An 18,715-nucleotide genomic window follows, 5' to 3' on the forward strand; every position below is an offset into this window, starting at 1 on the left:
TTTAAGTGCTCTTTATTTTGTATCATATTGTCGATTTAGAGTAGACTGAAAAATTAAGAACGCATTTAAGAACATTTTAGGCTGAAAATTGCTAAAAAAAATAAGCACATCCAGGCTCAGCCAAATTTTAGGTGTTCTAATAAAAAATTAAAAACGTTTAATGAACCTACTTTCCAAAAAGATGTAGGAACATTTTTGATTTTCGACTCTCTTGTTTGGCTAAAACCATTCCCTTTTTTCTCAAATTTTGCAACTTCATTGCAAATTCAAAATAAAAATATAAACGAATTCAGGCAAATATGTTCATATCAAATTTTTATGTTCCACTAGTTTTTGAAAGTAGTGTTTTTTCCCAAGTTTTTTCGATAAAAATCTATTTTCAAATAACGATATTTTGGCTCTTAAAATGGCTTTGGTACAGTTGGAAAGCTCTCGGCCTCAGCTTTCTAAAACAACAAGGGTATCTTATCTGAAAACGTAGTAGTTCTGAGTTATGGTTGGTAGGATTTTAGTCCAGATTCCCCAGTAAATTGTCATTGTTGGATTTTGTGCCCGATTTTGTGCAACACATACTTGCCTATTAGCAGTGCAGTAAGGCTGATGGAAGTGTTATACAGTTTTACTACTTTCATTGAAAAACAATTTAAGCCTTTTTTGTGTTTTCTTTTTCACAACATGGATTCCATAAATGAAATTGAGATTCTAGTGGGGTGACCCTTTTGATGGGAAAATTCTATTGGGTACATCAAAATAAGAACATTTTGAGTGGGGTATGTATGGGTTTTTCGTTATTTTCAATGGGTTCATTTTCAGCTACAAGATTCCAGTGGGGTGAGTGATTTATCTAGTGGGGTAAAAAAATGGGCCATTTTTGGAAATATTTTTCACTGGGTTGGCCAGTGGAGTGGATCCCACTGGGTCACAGAGACGGGGGTGTCGATGGGGATAAAATCATAGAGCAATTTCGCAGTGGGTTTGAAATTGTAGAAAAATTTTTCCACCGGGGACGATTTTTTGGCCTATTTTTCCACCGGGGTGGGGGTCCACCGGGTCTGTGACACAGGGGTGTTTTAAAAGCATACAAAGATTTGAAAACAGGCTCGAATCGAAGATGCTTAGGTCAAAGCTTGACAAGGCTGAAAAATGCCTACGGAAGCTTATAACACAAGCAAAATTTTAGGAAATTCCGTAAAATCCCAATCAAAGACGGCAAAATCGGGAAAACACATTTTTCGAAGGCTCAAGAGAATGCTTATACATGCAATGCATCAGAAACAACGATGCGAAATCAAAAACTATAGGACTGTTTTAAAAGCAAATGTAAAATTTCTTGCCAGGAAAGTACAGTAATGTGCTAAAAATAATCTTTACAAGCAGTAGTATTAAATTTAAAGAAAAAATGCTCTGAAAATGACTCAAAAACAAGAAAAATTTTCCTTCAAAAAGGTAAAAGTCAAATAAGGGCGAAATGTAACAATAAATTGCAACCGATCTTCAGCCTTCCTCAGTTCAGTCAGCAACAATGTCTTGATATATCAAGTTTTGCCTTATCGAGAAATATTTCCTAAACAAGGTTCAACGGGGTGGTGGAAAATGGCTATATTTTTTTTTGAATCATGAATGTAGCATGTCTCCCGATCAGGAAAGTTGTCTTTGTGGACTCCCAGGAAATGACGGTAAAAGATCAAAACCTCTTGTAAAGAAGAAAAAACAACTAACACTCAACGTGTAGTTAGGAAACTCAACAGGTAATCACTTTTTAATTCCATTATCCCGATTTTAGCTTGCTGATTTGACATATACTTCCCGGACGGAGTGCAGTAAATCGATAGAAAACTCAAGATGGCAATATCGGACGGAAATCTATTTCCATTTCGAACTACACAAACTTCTTGTTCCGGAAATATTTCCCACGATGACATTTCTCGCCATTTAGATAGTGTCGCCTTCTGTTCACGGCAACGAGAAAGTAAAATTTCAGAAACTCGACGCGAAAAAAAGAAGAAATATAAAATTAGAAATATAAATAAAGTTCAACTCTAATTTGAAAAACGATAACTCAATATCCATGGACGTTTCTTTGGTGTGTCCAAGAAAAGGATTTACAGGATTTACACAAATAAGTTACGCCTCCATCTTTTCAAAATACGCCAGTGTCTTCGCGACGAATTTGTTTCAACTTTCCACTTTCATCAGGGTAGTGAAGCTCGTGAGGAACATACTTCCGTAAAAGCTGATCGAAAAATCCTTCTAAACGTCGCCCCATCTTACAAACCTCTGACTCAGCCTGAAAAAAAAATTAAATAAATGAACCAAGTCGATTCCCCTTGAAGATCGAATTGGAGCGAACCGTGTACCATATACAGTACTGAAAAAAGTTATCCAAACTTTAAAAGAAGTTGGAGTTAGATATCGTTTAGGGGGGAGGGGTCGGTTCCATTACAAGTGCTCTGACTTGCATCTTGAGTATAGAGTTTGAAAACTGGGTTTAACTAGACTTAAGACTATTGATCTGAGGATCCAATAGAATAACGTCGAGGACAAAGTCAGAACAGGTCAGAATGGTACTAAACCCTAAAATCGCACAGTTTGGGACTGGGTAAACATCCTAACTTTTGTGATTCCGGACTATGCAAAGAAAATTCTTTCGGAGAGAATGAAAACTCACAGAGTTGTAAACGAAGCAGTTTGAGAAGACCAGGCGAATATCAGAGATGAAACTTGCCAACATTTGAAAGTTCTCGAAATGATTGGGTGATAATTTGGTCAAGATGGTATTTAGATCCATAGGTCGCGTGATCACCTTGTAATAATCTGGTGCTTGCTGAAATTAAATAAAATTTCAATAAGAATTTCTTTATTATAATACGCTTTAAATCGGAACTCTCCCATTCTCGCATGAGTTATTTTCGCTAGCGATTTTTAAACAGCCGGCAATTCTTTTTCGCATCTTTTCTGTATTGATCTTTCAATAGCATACCGCAGTGATTCTAGAAATAGACATCAAAATTACTGTTTGTCCGAGTTTTAATCCCATCATGCTTTGCATTAATTACTTTTGAAAGTTAATTACACTTATTGACAATACAAAAGTAATAACTTGCACGCATTACGAATCAAGATGAAAAGGATTGTGGGATTGAAATTTGGTCAAATAATAAACGTAATAATTATGACGTTTGCATAGCGGTATGCTATTGGTCAAATTTTAGCTTTAAATTGAAAGCCATGAAAATTTTTCCTTTTCTTTTTTCAATTTTCTATTATTTTGAACATTTTTAAGAGCGTTTTGAAATTTAAAATACTAAATTTTCAAATTTTCAAAGTCTTTTAAAGTCAATTTCGAACGTCTACGCCCGGTGGCAAGCCACGATGGCTAAACTACTCCAAGCATAAGAATAGTTTTACACAACACTTATTGTGGTAGATTTTAGCAATGCAAGACCTTCCTTCCTTGCAAAAAGATTGAAAAAATAGCACTTTCGATTCGATTTGCTTTCACAATAACTATTCTTCATCTTTTTTAAGATAAAGAGCGATTTTTCTGGAAAAAAATCAACTTAATGAAAGTAGCAAAAAATTACTTTAGTTAATTTTCATTTTCTTTAGTATTTTCAACATATAAAAACTGTCTAATGTAATTTTCCTTGGAAAATACAATAAATTGCTTTAGATTGTTTTCCTTACGTCCTTACCAATTATACAAGAAGCTATTTGAGGTAATTTTCCTTTGAAGATACAACAAATTTGTTTTCAGTTAATTTCCCTCGAATATGTTAGAAATTTGCTCTGCATTATATTCCTTGGGAAATACAGGATAAACTTTCAATTAATGTTCCATTTAATATAAAAGAAAATACATTAGTCCTTTTCTTTAGAAAACACAAGAGTTTACCTATTTCTTATAAAAGTAAAAAATACATTCAATTTCTCAAAAATTACAGCGAGCTTTAATGTTCATGGTAAAGAGCCGTCTCGGACGACGCCGGGACGGCTAGCTTAATAAAATCATTATTGGTTTATTCTCATGTGCGTACGGGGGTCCTAATCGAACAACACATTAAGAGGGTTAAGAAAGTGACGACGCTGAAGATCTAAAGTATTTCGTTTGTTTTTGCCCCCGAATGCACGTACAATCTAAAACTAAGAAAAATTAGCCGATTTTGACTTTTTTTATTCGGAAAAGGTAAAAAAAAAAACAAAAAAAAACAGGAAAGGATGGGTTGAAGCACAAGAAATGGATAGAATTCAGCTCTAGTATCAAAATAAAAAGGGAGAAGAGTGATAAATGAAACACTCACTGCTTTACTGACTTTGTGATGGAACGGTAAACTGTCCGAGTGTACAAATAGGTTCAACAAAATCTTCCGACATAACTAAAGTAAGAACAAGTCACGTTAGATAAAATGAGAAATTCAATGAAATTTCATGGGAGATAGGGAAGAAAGTATTATGTATGTATGTATGTATAATATTCTACTCGTCGGCTATCTTCGGGTTTTTTCATGTTATAGATATTACCAAATTTATATCACTATGCAAAAAATAAGAAATAAATATGGCAAAATGGAATTTCCCTAAAAAATATAATCCGATTTTTACGGCCAAAAAAAATTCCGGAAAAAACGGCTTGAGCCACTTTTTAGAGAACCTTGCCCTCTATCTTTATGCAAAAAATCAGAAAAAACTAATGAGCCAATCACGAGAAAAGGTGGTAACAGACGAACGGACGAACAAACATCAGTTAATTTAAAGGACCTCCGGGGAAGGTCCAAAAATATTGTTTGTTTATACCTTGTTTTCCCAATCAGTCATCCCTTCGATGTGCTTCCTTTTCGTTCCCAAATCTATAAAATTGAGTAAAGCGAGGTTTATAAGTATTTAGTGAGCTCCGTGAAAATTCTCCTTGAAATTGTTGGATTTTGAATGTCAGGCTGATGCTCTTCTCTAATGCGTTTAAAAGGGAGAGAAAACAACAAGATCATAACACTTACTGGAAGAATTTTCTTTGCCGATGTCTTTACAGAGATAGCAGCTCCATGAGTCACTGAAGATGAAAATGGATTAAACGATTAGGGCATTGATACTTTAGAGTACGTTTTGTACTCGTTACAAGTCTTCTTTTTGTTATTTCATTTGCAAAGAACAAAAACCTCGTATAAGTTTTTGGCCGAAACAATACGTCACCCCAGTGTTTTCAAGAATTATGAACCAATAAAATTATTCTAGGAAATTGTCGTAGATTAAAGGTCAAACCATGGGTCACTTAAATCGCAACGTGTTTAGGATACAAAATAGCTCTGAGAAATCCGACAATTAATCATTACATACTGTTTGAAGGCTTTTGGGTAGCTTTCAGCTCAAAAGCAATTTGAGGAAAATTGACATTTTGCGAGGATTTCGTAACACGTGAACTATTCAACTATGAAAGCTAAGTTAACGGTGTTACATCACTCTGATGAAAATGTATCGTTGGCGAGAAATCAAAAGTCAAAAATATGTAAAAATATTGAAGAGAAAATATAGTTACTGTCTCAGAACCTTGCTTTGCTCCTATGCATGCTTTCTCTTTTATAAGCATAACGTTTATAAGCATATGCAGGCTCAGTTTTTAGTATCTAAACAATGGCTCTATTGTTTGAGAACGATAGAATGCTAAGCATAACGCGAGCCTGATGTAGGGACAGACACTTTGCTTATAAAAAACATGTACTAGAGATGAAATAGCGCAAAATTTGAATATACTTCTCTAAAATAACTGCAGTATCTACTTATTAAAAACGCAACCGAATGAAATTGAATGGAATAAAAGAGATACCTTGGAAGCGCATGAAGAGAAGGGATATGACAATGTAAATGATAAACTTTGGGACATGTATCACAACATAACAACTCTCCGCCATTTCGACAGACACCGCAATAATCTTCATTCTGCCCTTCGTCAAAACCACTTTCACTTCGTTCACTCTTCCCTTCGCTACGATGGTGAGTTAGTGGTTGCGAACGATGTTTACCATTCTGTAGGAGAACAAATTATTACCAAAAATTTCAACGTGTTCTTTCCCGAGGAATAATTCTTACTCTCAAATTCAAAGCATTTTTTTCTAGCAAAGAAGACTTTCAAGTCAAGTCTTTTCTATATAAACTTTTAATATAGAATATTGGATGTGACTTTGAAATCAGAGAAAAATTTAAGAGACATTTCCTCCAACAACCGATGAATAAATTCTTTACCAGTCTCCTTACAGATAGACTGTAACACTAAGGATTAATAAATGTTACTAGCCGGTACCCGGCAGATTGAAAATCAGATTAAAAAAAAAATAAGAATATTCTAAAATGCTTTTTTTAAACCCTTGTCATAACTTTTCAAATTAAAATGTAAAATGACGTACACACTTTTGTTACAGTAACGATGACTTGAATGGTTTTATATAAAGAAAGAGGTGGACCAATTTTCCTTTTGCTTTTTATCGCCCTTTGAATGCTGTTGTTGTCGACAATATTATAGATTTTTAATTTCGCTTAGCGAAAGTATTACGATAGCCTTCCGTGTGTCTGGCTGGCGAGACATTTTTTGGGGCGCAAATTATGGCGTGGGCGTTTGGCTGCGGGCGTACTACGGCAAATATTCTAAAGGTGGACTCACTCACAAAGATAAAAAGTGATAAAAAACAGGGCTTTTCTTAATAAATAAAATACGCTAGTGCAAAAAGTGTAACCAAGCCTTTGTAAACAATCATTGTGAAACTTTTTAATGGCTGCTTGATTATGCACATCAGACATGCTTTTGAAACTTGCTGCTGCTGTATAAATTTTTATCATATTTTCTGGTCTTTTGTAAAGTATTTAAAGAGGTTTGATATTTGTTTACTACTAAGTATTTTGTGTAGTTAGTGAATGCACCAATAAATTGATCATGCTCAGTAAGCAGTACAAGAAGAGTTAATTTTCCAAAACAAACAACAACATTATTAACCCTCTCTTCTCTTCTTCACCAAAACTACAAACAGCACAGGTATGATCTTTTTTTCCTTTTTTCACCAGATAGTTATGTGTTAATAGTGAAACTAGTTGTGACAAACAGTCAGTTTTAGCAAGTACCGTGAAGTCGGGTAACTTGCATCTCAGTGGAGGGTAACTTGCACAGCCATCAAATGACTGACCAATCAAAGCAGCAAAATTTCAAAACAAATGAACTACGCAGCTCCGCTTGCAGCTGTAGCCTACCATTTTTGTTTTGATTTAACTTTGTATTTTAATGACCAAATGGGTCATTCATTTGAGGGCTTATGCAAGAGGACCCTGTCGACGCACCGGACTTAACGAACACCGGACACACGAAAGTCCGGTGTAAAATGAGAATTTTTTTTACCACGGGACAATTTCTACACCGGTCTTAAGGAAGTCGGATGTCCGGTGTCGGAGAAAGATATTTTTTCCCACCGGACAATCAAAACACCGGACATGACCAGTCCGGTGCGTCCGGTGTTTCTTATTTTTTTGTTTCATAAATGTCTGGCGTCCAAATTCCCTGTATGCAACACCGGACTGACACTGGACTTATTGCGTCCGGTGTAGCGAAAGGATACTTTTTGCCACCGGACAAATACACCGGACAGTCCGGTGCGTCGGCAGGGTCCTTATGCAAGTTACCCGATCTCACAGTATTTCTTAGAAATCATGTCAATTGAAATTCAGCAATCATTTTTGTATAATCGAAACGACCCTGCCTAGACACTGCCGTACATTGTCATTGTACGGTGATTTAAGGTAAGGTAAGGTAAGGTGGGGTGTACAGATAATACAGCAGATTTCAAATTAACCTATTTTCACCGCCGTACAAAGCACATTTAGATCCAGCCCCACCGTACACCACCGCACAATGTACAGCGGTCCCTCGTTAATGATGACAGTTTTTTATCCAATGAAGTTTGATTGGTGTTCGGTGAGTTTGGTTAGTAAAAGTTCCAGATTTTCCTCCCTGATGGGATGATAGATATTGTCTCGCTCTATAAACTTTAGCGTGGGCGTCTGCTAAATAAGCCGTCGGAATGTAAAAAGAATGGAAACAAGATAATAAATCAAACTAATCAAGCTTCAATCAAACTTCACCGATCTTGATACACATTTTGAATCATGCTACCGTTGTTTGTATAAGATTCCCATTTCTGCACTAAGAATCTTGTTACTTTTCTGGAATCTTTCCCCTTTATTTTTTCACAGGATAAACATCAAGAGATTGGGGAGGGTTTGTTTAATGGGATGCCGTTTAAAGCAGTTATAAAGGAGTCAAAGTTTAATCTCAATGAGTATTATTTCTTTAAAGCTTAAAGTCGGCTAGTTTTTACCCTGCCATTTTTTAGTCCAGAAGCTGGAGCTCAACTACTCAACTGATGTCTGGGGCGGGGTGGGTTAGACCTGCTGTCCGGGGGATCAAAAGTCACAATGTCCAGGGGGGGGGGTAAATTTCCAAAAAATGTTATATCCTTCCCCCCCCCCTATTCAATTTTTTTCTGGAAAAGTCAAATGATTTTGATGGTGGTGGGCCATCATTCATATCAGAAAGTAGTATACAACAGATTTTTCTGACTAGCCATTTTTCTCAGTTTAGATAAATTCTACTGTTTATAGAAAGAAGTTGATATAAACTTTGCGCAAGTGAATGAAGTCTTTATCACAAGTTCCTTCAAAGCACAAAATGAGGTTTCTGGCACCAAAGAATGAAAAGTTCATTTTTTCTTCTTCATTTTCAAAAAAATTTAAAATTATTTTTCTCAAGTGAATATTGCAGTTCTCTGAATTGAAAGATTTTGTTTACACTTTATAGAATGGAATTCTTTAGTCGCATTTTTTAAGGAATCTTTTTTTAATGGATTAAGATTTTTCATAAAAAACAGGGCATCTATGACCTCGTGTAGCGCTTCATTCAAAATGCATAATGCTGCAGGAGTCACGTTTCATGCGTCTTCGTCGTTGATGTTCAAGTATTATGCGAAATTTTCGACTTTAAGTCGTCTTGTTATGTTTTGATTTACATTTGAAATGTTCATTTCCATAAAAACACACCCTTCTCACAGATCCACTGGGAACCCTTCCGACTGGAAAAATTGGCCAAAATATCGTCCTCGGTGGAAAATTATACCCCAATTTACGTCCCCAATAGCAATAAAAATAATCAAATAAACCAGAATAAACCAATCCTCTCTGCAAAATATTATGTTATTTTTACCATCCTCACTGAAATTTCCGACTTGAAAACAAAAGAATTTAAGTCCCGGTCATAAAAAATACTAAGGGAATATCGATTCCAATCGAGTTTCAGTCCATTATTTTTACCCCCTCCCCTGGTTGAAAAAATTCTACCAGGTCTGTGAGAAGGGGGTGTATAAAAGGAATTTGTTTTGTTTTAAGAAGAATTTGAATGTCATTGATAAATACGATCGTTAATTGCATTCGAAAACATTTAAAACAAAAGAAAAGAGGGCGAAAAAGGGGTGGACAAGCCAAGGCAGTAATTAAAAGTACTAAATGTAGAAGGGCCTTAAAATTTTAAAACAAAGGTTTAACAAAGTCTAAACCAGGCTCTAGATCCGATCTATCAATCAAAACAAACTTATCGGGAACAAAAACATTGCTTGCGAAAACGAAAGTGATACACAGACAGAAAACAGACATACATACTACTGCTATTAATATTCAGATAAGAACAGATGAAATCTACTCACAATTGCAGTGTAGCTTTGAGAATCGTCTGACACTTGCTCTTGCTTTACCACAACATTTCCTTCGGTTGAAGGAGGGTGTGATGACCCATCACTTCCATTGGATTTGGTGCTTGGCGAACGTGAAGTAGTTAGAGTCGAATTTTCAATCAACTTTCTCATCAGTTGTTTGGTCTGCTCATTCCCTTTCTGCAACACATCATCAATATTTACTTTGTCTTTTAATGACTGTTCATTACTGATCTTTGGCCAGTGAACGTTTTGATGTTCTATGGGAGAGCTGAGAGACGAGTTACCACGAGCTCCCCCGTAAAATTGAAAATTTCTATTGTTATCTGATGGTGTTTTAGGTGAGATGTGCTTTGATTCTCTTCCATAATTGGGATTTCTATCTGTTCTATCCCTGATGTGGTTTTGATGATCCCTACTTGACTGATAACTTCCATATTTAGATACATGCTGTCTCACTTTACCATCTTGCATGCTGTAATAAGAGGATCTTGACGAATGTGGAGAGGTCAGTACAATCATGTCTTGTGCAGAAGAAGAGGGTGATGAATATCTTTGTTGGTTGCTTGGAGAATTGTTCATTGCTGCTGTCCTCACCATCTGATGTCCAGCTAATCCTTGCTTTGATGCTGCTAAGTTAATATATTTTGTGGGCGGCTGATTGGTTGCTGATGCTTCCATTTGTCGCTTGAGAAAGTTCAGCGACTCAGCTGTCTTCACACCTGATTGAAGGTTTCTGTTGATATTCTGCGCTAGCTGACGATTCATTGTTGATTGAAGATTTGTGGTGTTCTTGGTATTTGCATAGCTGTCATTTTTCCTTTGAACTTCTTCATGTGAGAAAATCGAACCAACTTTTGAAAAATAGTTTTGCAATTTTTCAACATCTAGATTGAATTTCAAATCAAGAGCAGCCAGTGGACGTTGACGATATTTCAAGCTATTGAGATTGTGCAGACGTGTCCCTAATACCTTTCGGCTATAAAGAAGGGCAACATTGCTTCCCCCTTTAACAGCAAATTCAGCAAAATCATGATTGTGCTCTAAAATGACTTTCATTTGAGTCAAATCCTTTTTCTGTTTGTTAAGTAATACCTTTTTGTTCGAAACTATTGTGTTAAGTTCTTTTAACAGGGCATCTTGTCTAGCCTTGATCGATACAATGAGTGTATTGAAAGCATTGTTGATTTCACGCTCTAGCTCTTTTTCTTGGATAGAAAGACCATCAGATACCTTTTCAACGTCTGAAATTGTATCTTTCAACAGTCCAAGATTTATTTGTAAATATTGTAATAGTTTTTTCAAAATTTCTCGATGTCGTGTCGCAGCTTCATCTATAAATTGGTAGCGATGATCTTTATGTTCGATTAGCTGACAATCCCTACAAGTCAATTTTTCACAATTTGCACAAAAAAGCTTCAATTGTTCTTGGGGATGAATTTTGCAAAACAAAGGTTTGTGTTTAGTTTCAGCACTTTCTCCATGAGGTGATTCTGCATTTCCTGATTCATCGGCACATGATTTGGACTGAATGATATGGTCTTTTGTAACTTTCACCCGTTGATGTGCACTCACACAAGCATCACAAAGCCACTCATTACAGTTCATACAGTAAGAGCTTGCGCTACTGTCATCATCACAAGAAGTACATGGATGGTCCTCTTTTATTCCCTTCACACCTTTCACTTTATTTGGAGTCGATTCAATTACAAACTGATTGTTCAGAAAAGCAGATGTTGGTTTATCATTTCCAGAAACTAAAAATTCTTGACCACAAGATGGACACTTTAACCTTGGAGCAACACTTGAGGGGTCATTGCTATTGAGTTTTTGTATCTCATAACGTTTTTGCAAACATTGTTCACAGAATGAATGTAAACATGGAAGAAGTTTTGGAACTGAACCAATTAAAATAGGATTATACTTGCATGAACCACAAATGAAAAACCTTATGTCAGAATTTGTCTGTATATCATTCAACACGCTATCAGGTTGATTAGGTTCAGCTTCAAACTCTCCACCACGAGATAATAAAGTTCCACTTTCACTTTGAATGAGTTTATCATCTTCATCATATTTGCAGGTAGAAGTGTTGGAATGATCTTCCTGTTTAATTTTTGTAGGATTCGAATCAGGTTTCGTAGTCGACTTCAAATTTACATCGATAGTTTCTTGATTTACTCCATTTAACTCTGTATTACTTTCCACTTGTTTTGCCCCTGACTCTGTGTCTTGATTTGGGGTTACTTTTTCATTATGGTCACTGTCTAAAAAAACTTGATCTGTGTCAGCATCTGCCATAACTTTATGAAAAATCTACAACTTTTGGAATGTGAACTCAGTCTTCTGGTATCATTTTTTCACTAAAAAAAATCAAGAGTACGGATTAAATATGGCTTTTTAATGAATTAAAAAAATAATAATATGAGAGATTACCTAAATTATTTTAAAGCCATAGATGAAAAGATTTGAACCCTACCAACCGGGTTTTCCTAAAAGGGTACCCCAATTGGCCCCCCAGTCGGGCTACTTGTTGGGGTACACCTTTTTGTCCTAAATTTTACAAACTGATGCTTGAGTTCATGATAAAACGATACTAAAACCTTCAAATGATCATTTACAAAAATCAGATTTAAGATTATCATAAAACTTAATAAGTCACAATAGTCTACGGTCATTTTCCCAAAGGTACATTATCATGGTCAGGCGCCATGTTGTCTTCCTTCTTCTCTTACTCAAAACAAGCTAGATGCTGAATGGACCTACCTGATGATGAAAGTTGGATAGCAATTCGAGAATACGGGAATATGGGAATACGCATCTTTCTGTAAAAAATCAGAAAAAACTTTTGATGAAAATTCGAGAAAATGTAAAAAAACCGGTTTTTCCGGCATTTCTAAAATCGGGCTCGGTCACATTTTAGATATTGTCATATTGCATCAGTGTGCAAAATTTCAAAAAAAAAATATAATGTACAGCTCATGAAATTCAAGAAATACTGTTTTTCCGGCAAAAATAGGTTGTTCCGGCGATTTTTAAATAGCTCCGGCTTCAAAAATCAATTTTATTAAAAAAAGAAACATGCTTGATGGTGGGCATTGCTATTAATAATGTTTTTGAATGGAAAAACAACCAATTGTAAGGAAAAAGTCTAATGAAAATCCAGAAAAACGGCGATTTCCGGCATATTTACGGCATTTTCGCCCGGAAAAAAAATTTCCTCAAAAATCGAACTCGGCCATGTTTTGAACAATATTACTACGCATCTTTAAGCAAAAAATCAGAAAAAACTAATGATAAAATCTCGAGAAAATGCCAAAAAAACAGTTTTTCGGGTATATTTCCGGCATTTTTGGCCGGAAAAAAATGTTTTTCGAAAATCGGGCTCCATCACTTTTTAGGTATTGTCATTTTACATCAGTGTGCAAAATTTCATAAAAAAATATAAAGTACAGCTCGAGAAATTCAAGAAATACCGTTTTTCCGGCGAAAATTTTTAGAAAGTTCCGGCTTCAAAAATCAGTTTTATCGACAATTGAACTATGCTTGATCGTGGACATTGCTATTAACAATGTTTTTTGTGTGAAAAAACAACCAATTATAAGGAAAAAGTCCGATAAAAATCTGTAAAAACGGCGATTTCCGGCATATTTCCGGCAGTTTCGGCAGGAAAAGAATTTTTCTCAAAAATCGGACTCTGCCTTGTTTTGGGCATTGCTAATACGCATCTTTGTGCAAAAAATCTGAAAAAACTAATGATGAAATCTCGAGAAAATGCCAAAAAAACGGTTTTTCCAGCATATTTCCGGCATTTTCGGCCGGAAATGATTTTTTTTCGAAAATCGGGCTCCGTCACATTTTGGGCATTACCATTTTGCATCATTCAGCCAAAAATCAGAAAAAACTAATGAGCCAATCTCGAGAAAAGCTGGTAACAGACGGACGGACGAACGAACGAACGAACGAACGAACGAACGGACGGATGGACGGACGGACATCGGTTAATTTATAGGACCTCCAAGGTAGGTCCAAAAATACAGACCAGAATAAAATTTCTGAAAAACGCAGAACAGTGTATTATATGTTCTGTTTGGTTAAATTAAGGATGTTGCGAAAATATCATTTCCTTTTATTTTATCTATTTTTATTTTATCAAAGTCTCTAAATTTGGTGTTAAAAGCTGTAGTTTACAATTTGATCATTTGATCTTTCATCCTCTTAAATATTTTCGATTTTTTGTCTTTTAATTTATTATGTACACAATAACATAATTACTTCGATAGGCGAGTAATGTTATTATTTTTGACGTTGCTACCCATATTATATTATGCATGTTATGGATATTATGCATACTACACATATCAAACCCCATCTCAAAGCTCATTTCATACACCATGTATCTTTGAATATCTTCTGCATTTTGCAATATTAATTGAAATATTTCTTAGATTCATAACTCCTGGTTTAGCAGATGACTTTCCTCCACAAATTTCGGTTATTTAATTCTGGTATGTAAATCAAATGCGTACCCCAATAAGTAGCCCAATTGGGGGACCCTACCTTTTAGGAATACCAGTGCCAACCTCAAAGACTAATTTGAAGAGAAAGTTCCCAAGAAAAAGATCTACGAGGGAGAAAACACCCACCCTAGATCCACACACTGCCCAGATAGGTTGTATCCTGGAGACTTTGTCAGCCTCAAACATTGCCCAATTTATATGTGCAAAATTACTTTTACTTTAGTGTGTAATCAAGGCCTAACAAGTTGTAGTGCTCTCTCAAGAGTTGAATGACAAGTTTGGTAGGTTGATTAGTTGGCTGCTGTACATTTTATTTTGTTTCAATTTACGAAAATGTTTATTTAATTTTTGGAATTCGACTAAGGTAAGGTACTGCAAGTTGATCTTATGTTGGTCTTCTAATTTCGACACCCTTCTTTAGACATTGAATGATAGGAAGGTCAGAATAGCTGATGGAAACTATTCTTCTTCAGTGCGTCACAAACAGCGATATTTCGATCGCATGGAAGCACTTCAAAACACCAGCTTTTTTGGAGTTTTGTCTCATTTACCCAAACACTTCAATCTCGCGTAGGCTTGGGGGTCAAGACTAGAACCCCAATACGAGACATTTGCCTGACCGAAAAAAAATCATCATCATCAATTTTGTTAATTGTCAGAATCGTTTACTCACTGGAAATACGCAACTTTCTGAAGTTTCGTTTTTTTTCGGTTGTGCTTCATTTAAAAAAATAACGAAGATGAAAAGTTGCCATCACTCCAGCGAGTAAAAGAAAGTATTCCGACTAGTCTACGAAAACTGCGCTCGCGCGGCGAATAGAATACCTCGCAAATTAATATATGCATAAAACTGACAAAATCCTTTCTTTTTTATGCTTAGGTAACGTCACCATCGATCCTGACTTGACAATGGAGAACCAAATTTGGCAATGCATAATTATTACAAGCGGCCGAGAAAGTTTGTATGACGCAAAAATAGCGCGATAAACGAAGCCCTAGAAAACGCCCACTGAAAATTGAAACTAGGAATTTATTGAATATTTCACTAATGAAGTATCAAACTTTTTGTTTTTTGTAATTATTATAAATTCATAATTTTTAAGTACTATTTTTTGAAAGTCAAAGGACAATTAAAGTGAATTTAAGCTGATTGGGTGGATATTAGGCGGACGGGCGTTTTGCACGTTCCAAGATCGGAAATTAAACGAGAGTAAAAGACGGGGGCGTCTTAAAATATGTAATATTAATTCATTCTTCTTTTATTTTTATTTTTTTGCGAATGAAAAATGAATTTTTGATTTTTGAATCAAGAAAATATAGTATAATATATTATAATTGATTGTCAATGCCAAAAGATATTTCTTTACTTTACGAATAATCTGCTGTGTTGCTTCGCCACTTACCCCCGGATTGTTTTAGTAGGCACTTCGGTCACGTAAATAAAAACACGTGTATATGTTGAAGCCGACTGTGGACTGACCGAAATTGCAATTACATAAATTATTGTGGAATTGAACGCTTTAGACAAATGTTTGGGAATTCAAAAAGACAACTTTTGTGAGAATGTTGAGTTTTGTTTATATGGCTGTTTGTGATGCACTGTTCTTTGCTTAGAAATCAGAGAAAAAACCTTTTGTCTATCAGTGATTTCAACCTTCCTATATTATTCCTTCTCTAAAGAAGGGTGTCGAAATTTGAAGAGGGATGTTGACATTAGACCAACTTATGATATCTTAGTTAAGTTCCAAAAATAAATAAAAATACATCTGTAGATGACTGACGTTCTTTTTCCAGAAACCTTCATTTACTAGTTTGACTAACCATCTAATGCAGTCTAATGTGCTATTCCAAACCATAAAGGAGTTACATAGCGTCAGCCCCCCCCTGCTGGTTGGGGGGGGGGGTTACACCCTAAATTTTTCCCAAAAAAGGAGGGGGCTGGAAGTACACCACTTTTTTGGGGGGACCTATGTACTTGGGGGGAGCTAAAATCTCATCACTTAACGTGGGGGCTAAACAAATAATTCAACTTAATAGTTGGCTTCAATTACTCAAATTGAAGCTTGTGAATCTGAAAATTTTTGAATCTGCAAAATATTTTATCTTAAGATCTGTTTCCCACCACAAAAAAAGCTAGAAAAACATGTATATAAATATAGCCAGTTTTCAATGATTTTGACCCTGAACTGTAGATATTATCAAAATTTTGCCCCTGCCCTTAAAAGTGAGTAATTTCTGCCCTCGAGATCTCAATGATTTAGGACCCTGTCGACACACCGGACCTAACGAACACCGGACACGCGAAAGTCCGGTGTAAAATGAGAATTTTTTTTTACCACCGGACAATCTCTACACCAGACTTAAGGAAGTTGGATATCCGGTGTCGGACATGACCGGTGCGTCGGGTATTTCTTAAATTTTTGTTTCATAAATGTCTGGCGTCCAAAATTCCCTGTATGCAACACCGGACTGACACCGGACTTATTGCGTCCGGTGTAGCGTAGGGATACTTTTTGCTACCGGACAAATACACCGGACAGTCCGGTGCGTCGGCAGGGTCCTAATTAATGATTTCTGCCATATTCTGAAAACTGGCGTATTCTGTTTTCATGCCATTAAAATATTCCACAAAAACGGAGGTACACACATCAAACTTTCAAAACAAGCAAACTGAAAGCAGTAATTATGACGTCACACATTCTTCAGAAGTAGCCAACGAGCCCATTTCCCCGAAATATCTGTTTCCCTTTTCCAGGAGAGAGCTTTTTTTGAAAAATGGGGAAACAGATCCGATTTTCTAGGAGAGACCTTTTCATTAAAACTATCTGTTTCCCCGCTCCAGCTGATGACGCCATCAGAGAGAAACAGATCAATATTTCTACGAGATGACATAATAAATTGGGAAACAGATATCTGTTTCCAAAAAAGATGATATTGCATTGGAAACAGATTGGACTTTATGGGGGAAACAGATATCAATAACAAAAAGAAAGGGAAACAGATGAAAATTCTCAGGAGAGGGGAACAGATATATCCTATTTGGGAAAACAGATCAAAATTTTAATTCTGAAAATTGTGGAAACAGATCAAATTATTTAGGAAAGATGCTTTGAGATTAAAAATTTAGGTTTTGCGGAGAAACAGATCTTCATTTCTAGGAATAAGATTTTTGAAATATTCGGCCAACGGATCAAATTTTCCAGGAAGGCTATGTCTGGGAAACAGATATTTAAAAAAAGGTCCTCGTTGGATGCTTTCGATTCTTACCTGTACAAGAATAGAAATATCAAAACGGTCTATCTTGAACCCCTCCAAAATCGAAATAAATATTCAATGAAAGAAAGTTGAAGTGCTAAAATAGCAATTCTAACCCAAACTTGGCTGAACTTAATACAGCTTTTGGTCACCAAGTTTTCTGGGCTAGCAATTGCAAAGAGATCCCTGATTGTGTAGTAGAAGAAGATGACAAGGTTGAGTTTAGTTTTGTACCATTTCAAATCTAAATCTATATACCAGTAAAAGCTAATTTTGTCTCAGTTTGAAATTTAGCAATTTGTTTGAAATCTTGTCTCAAAAGAAGAATAAAACGACATACAAATATAAATCTGAAAAATACAGTGTGTGTCACAATAAAGGCAGTTTAATACACACACAAGCAGGTTCTACATCAACATAATCTCACCTCTTTTGTTTGCACCGAGCAATAAACCTGACTGAACTGGTAGTGCGAAATCGCTGAAATAAAAATGGCGGAGTGCAGTCTCCGACGTAGTGTTTTTGTCTACGTCACATTTTGAACAATTTTGAACAACTCAAACTTCACGTTATCTTTTTGGGCTTTTCATTTGTTCATTCAGTCAGCGAAGAAGAGTCTGGTACAGGCTAACAACACCCCGTCTTCATCTTTTATTTTTTAACTCTGGCTTCCTGAGGGTGGGGGGGGGGATTTTACTTGGGCAAAAAGGGGTACGAGGGTGTACCGGCTACTGCTGGTCAGGGTATCTTTTTCACCTCCACCAGTCCCACGTAGGGGGTCGCAAAAACACCAAAATAGAAGAATCAGTTTTTTTGGAGATTTTTGGAAAAAAGAAAATTTGCGAGTTTTAGTCCCATTCAGGGTCACTTTTTTCGAAAAAACGAGTCCCACGTGGGGTCCATTTTTCGAACTTCAGCGGTACACCCCTCGTCGGTCGGCAAGGGAAGTACCTCCCGGGTCTGGCTTATTGTAGCTTCTGTTATTTGAATCTTTTCTATAATTTGAACTAATTCAGTCGGTTCCCGGCAAGGGGACACCCTGCCCTGGTGAAATGATTTCATTTGAATCTCTATCATGAATTTATTTTTATTCCTTCGGCGCTTCTTTGTCACGTGGTACTTATATTAGTACAAGGGCGGAAAGAATAGGAATTACAGGTTATCTAGACGACCTTACTATGTTTTATATACTACACTAGGTATATA

The 18,715-nt window shown here is 36.0% G+C and overlaps 1 protein-coding gene across 2 annotated transcripts; it reads right to left on the reverse strand.

Moving 5' to 3' along the window:
• Positions 1–1,306: 1,306 nt before the first annotated feature.
• Positions 1,307–17,951, reverse strand: LOC136810188 (transcription intermediary factor 1-alpha-like). 2 transcript variants are annotated; one of them, XM_067066759.1, is made up of 8 exons: positions 17,937–17,951; positions 12,501–12,559; positions 9,729–12,097; positions 5,819–6,018; positions 4,995–5,047; positions 4,795–4,847; positions 2,669–2,824; positions 1,307–2,287 (listed from the first exon to the last, which is right to left on the reverse strand). In XM_067066759.1, exons 3-8 carry the CDS (start codon positions 12,033–12,035, stop codon positions 2,141–2,143), a joined length of 2,916 nt encoding a protein of 971 aa, XP_066922860.1. In that variant the 5' UTR covers positions 12,036–12,097; positions 12,501–12,559; positions 17,937–17,951; the 3' UTR covers positions 1,307–2,140. The 2 variants fall into 2 exon arrangements, with proteins under 2 accessions (XP_066922860.1, XP_066922859.1); XM_067066758.1 differs by lacking the exon at positions 17,937–17,951 and adding an exon at positions 4,302–4,376 and having other exon boundaries at positions 12,501–12,638.
• Positions 17,952–18,715: the final 764 nt, after the last annotated feature.

The sequence above is a fragment of the Clytia hemisphaerica genome, unplaced genomic scaffold (genome assembly GCF_902728285.1).
Source record: "Clytia hemisphaerica strain Z4C2 unplaced genomic scaffold, Clytia hemisphaerica genome assembly, whole genome shotgun sequence".
Lineage (NCBI taxonomy): Eukaryota > Metazoa > Cnidaria > Hydrozoa > Leptothecata > Clytiidae > Clytia > Clytia hemisphaerica.

Coding starts and splice junctions, on each gene's coding strand:
- LOC136810188 (XM_067066758.1), bottom strand. CDS start 12,035: ATGGCAGATGCTGACACAGATCAAGTTTTTTTAGACAGTGACCATAAT. Junction 4,848..4,994: donor CGGCAAAGAAAATTCTTCCA/GTAAGTGTTATG, acceptor TCAATTTTATAG/ATTTGGGAACGAAAAGGAAG. Junction 2,288..2,668: donor ACTGCTTCGTTTACAACTCT/GTGAGTTTTCAT, acceptor TTTTTTTTTCAG/GCTGAGTCAGAGGTTTGTAA.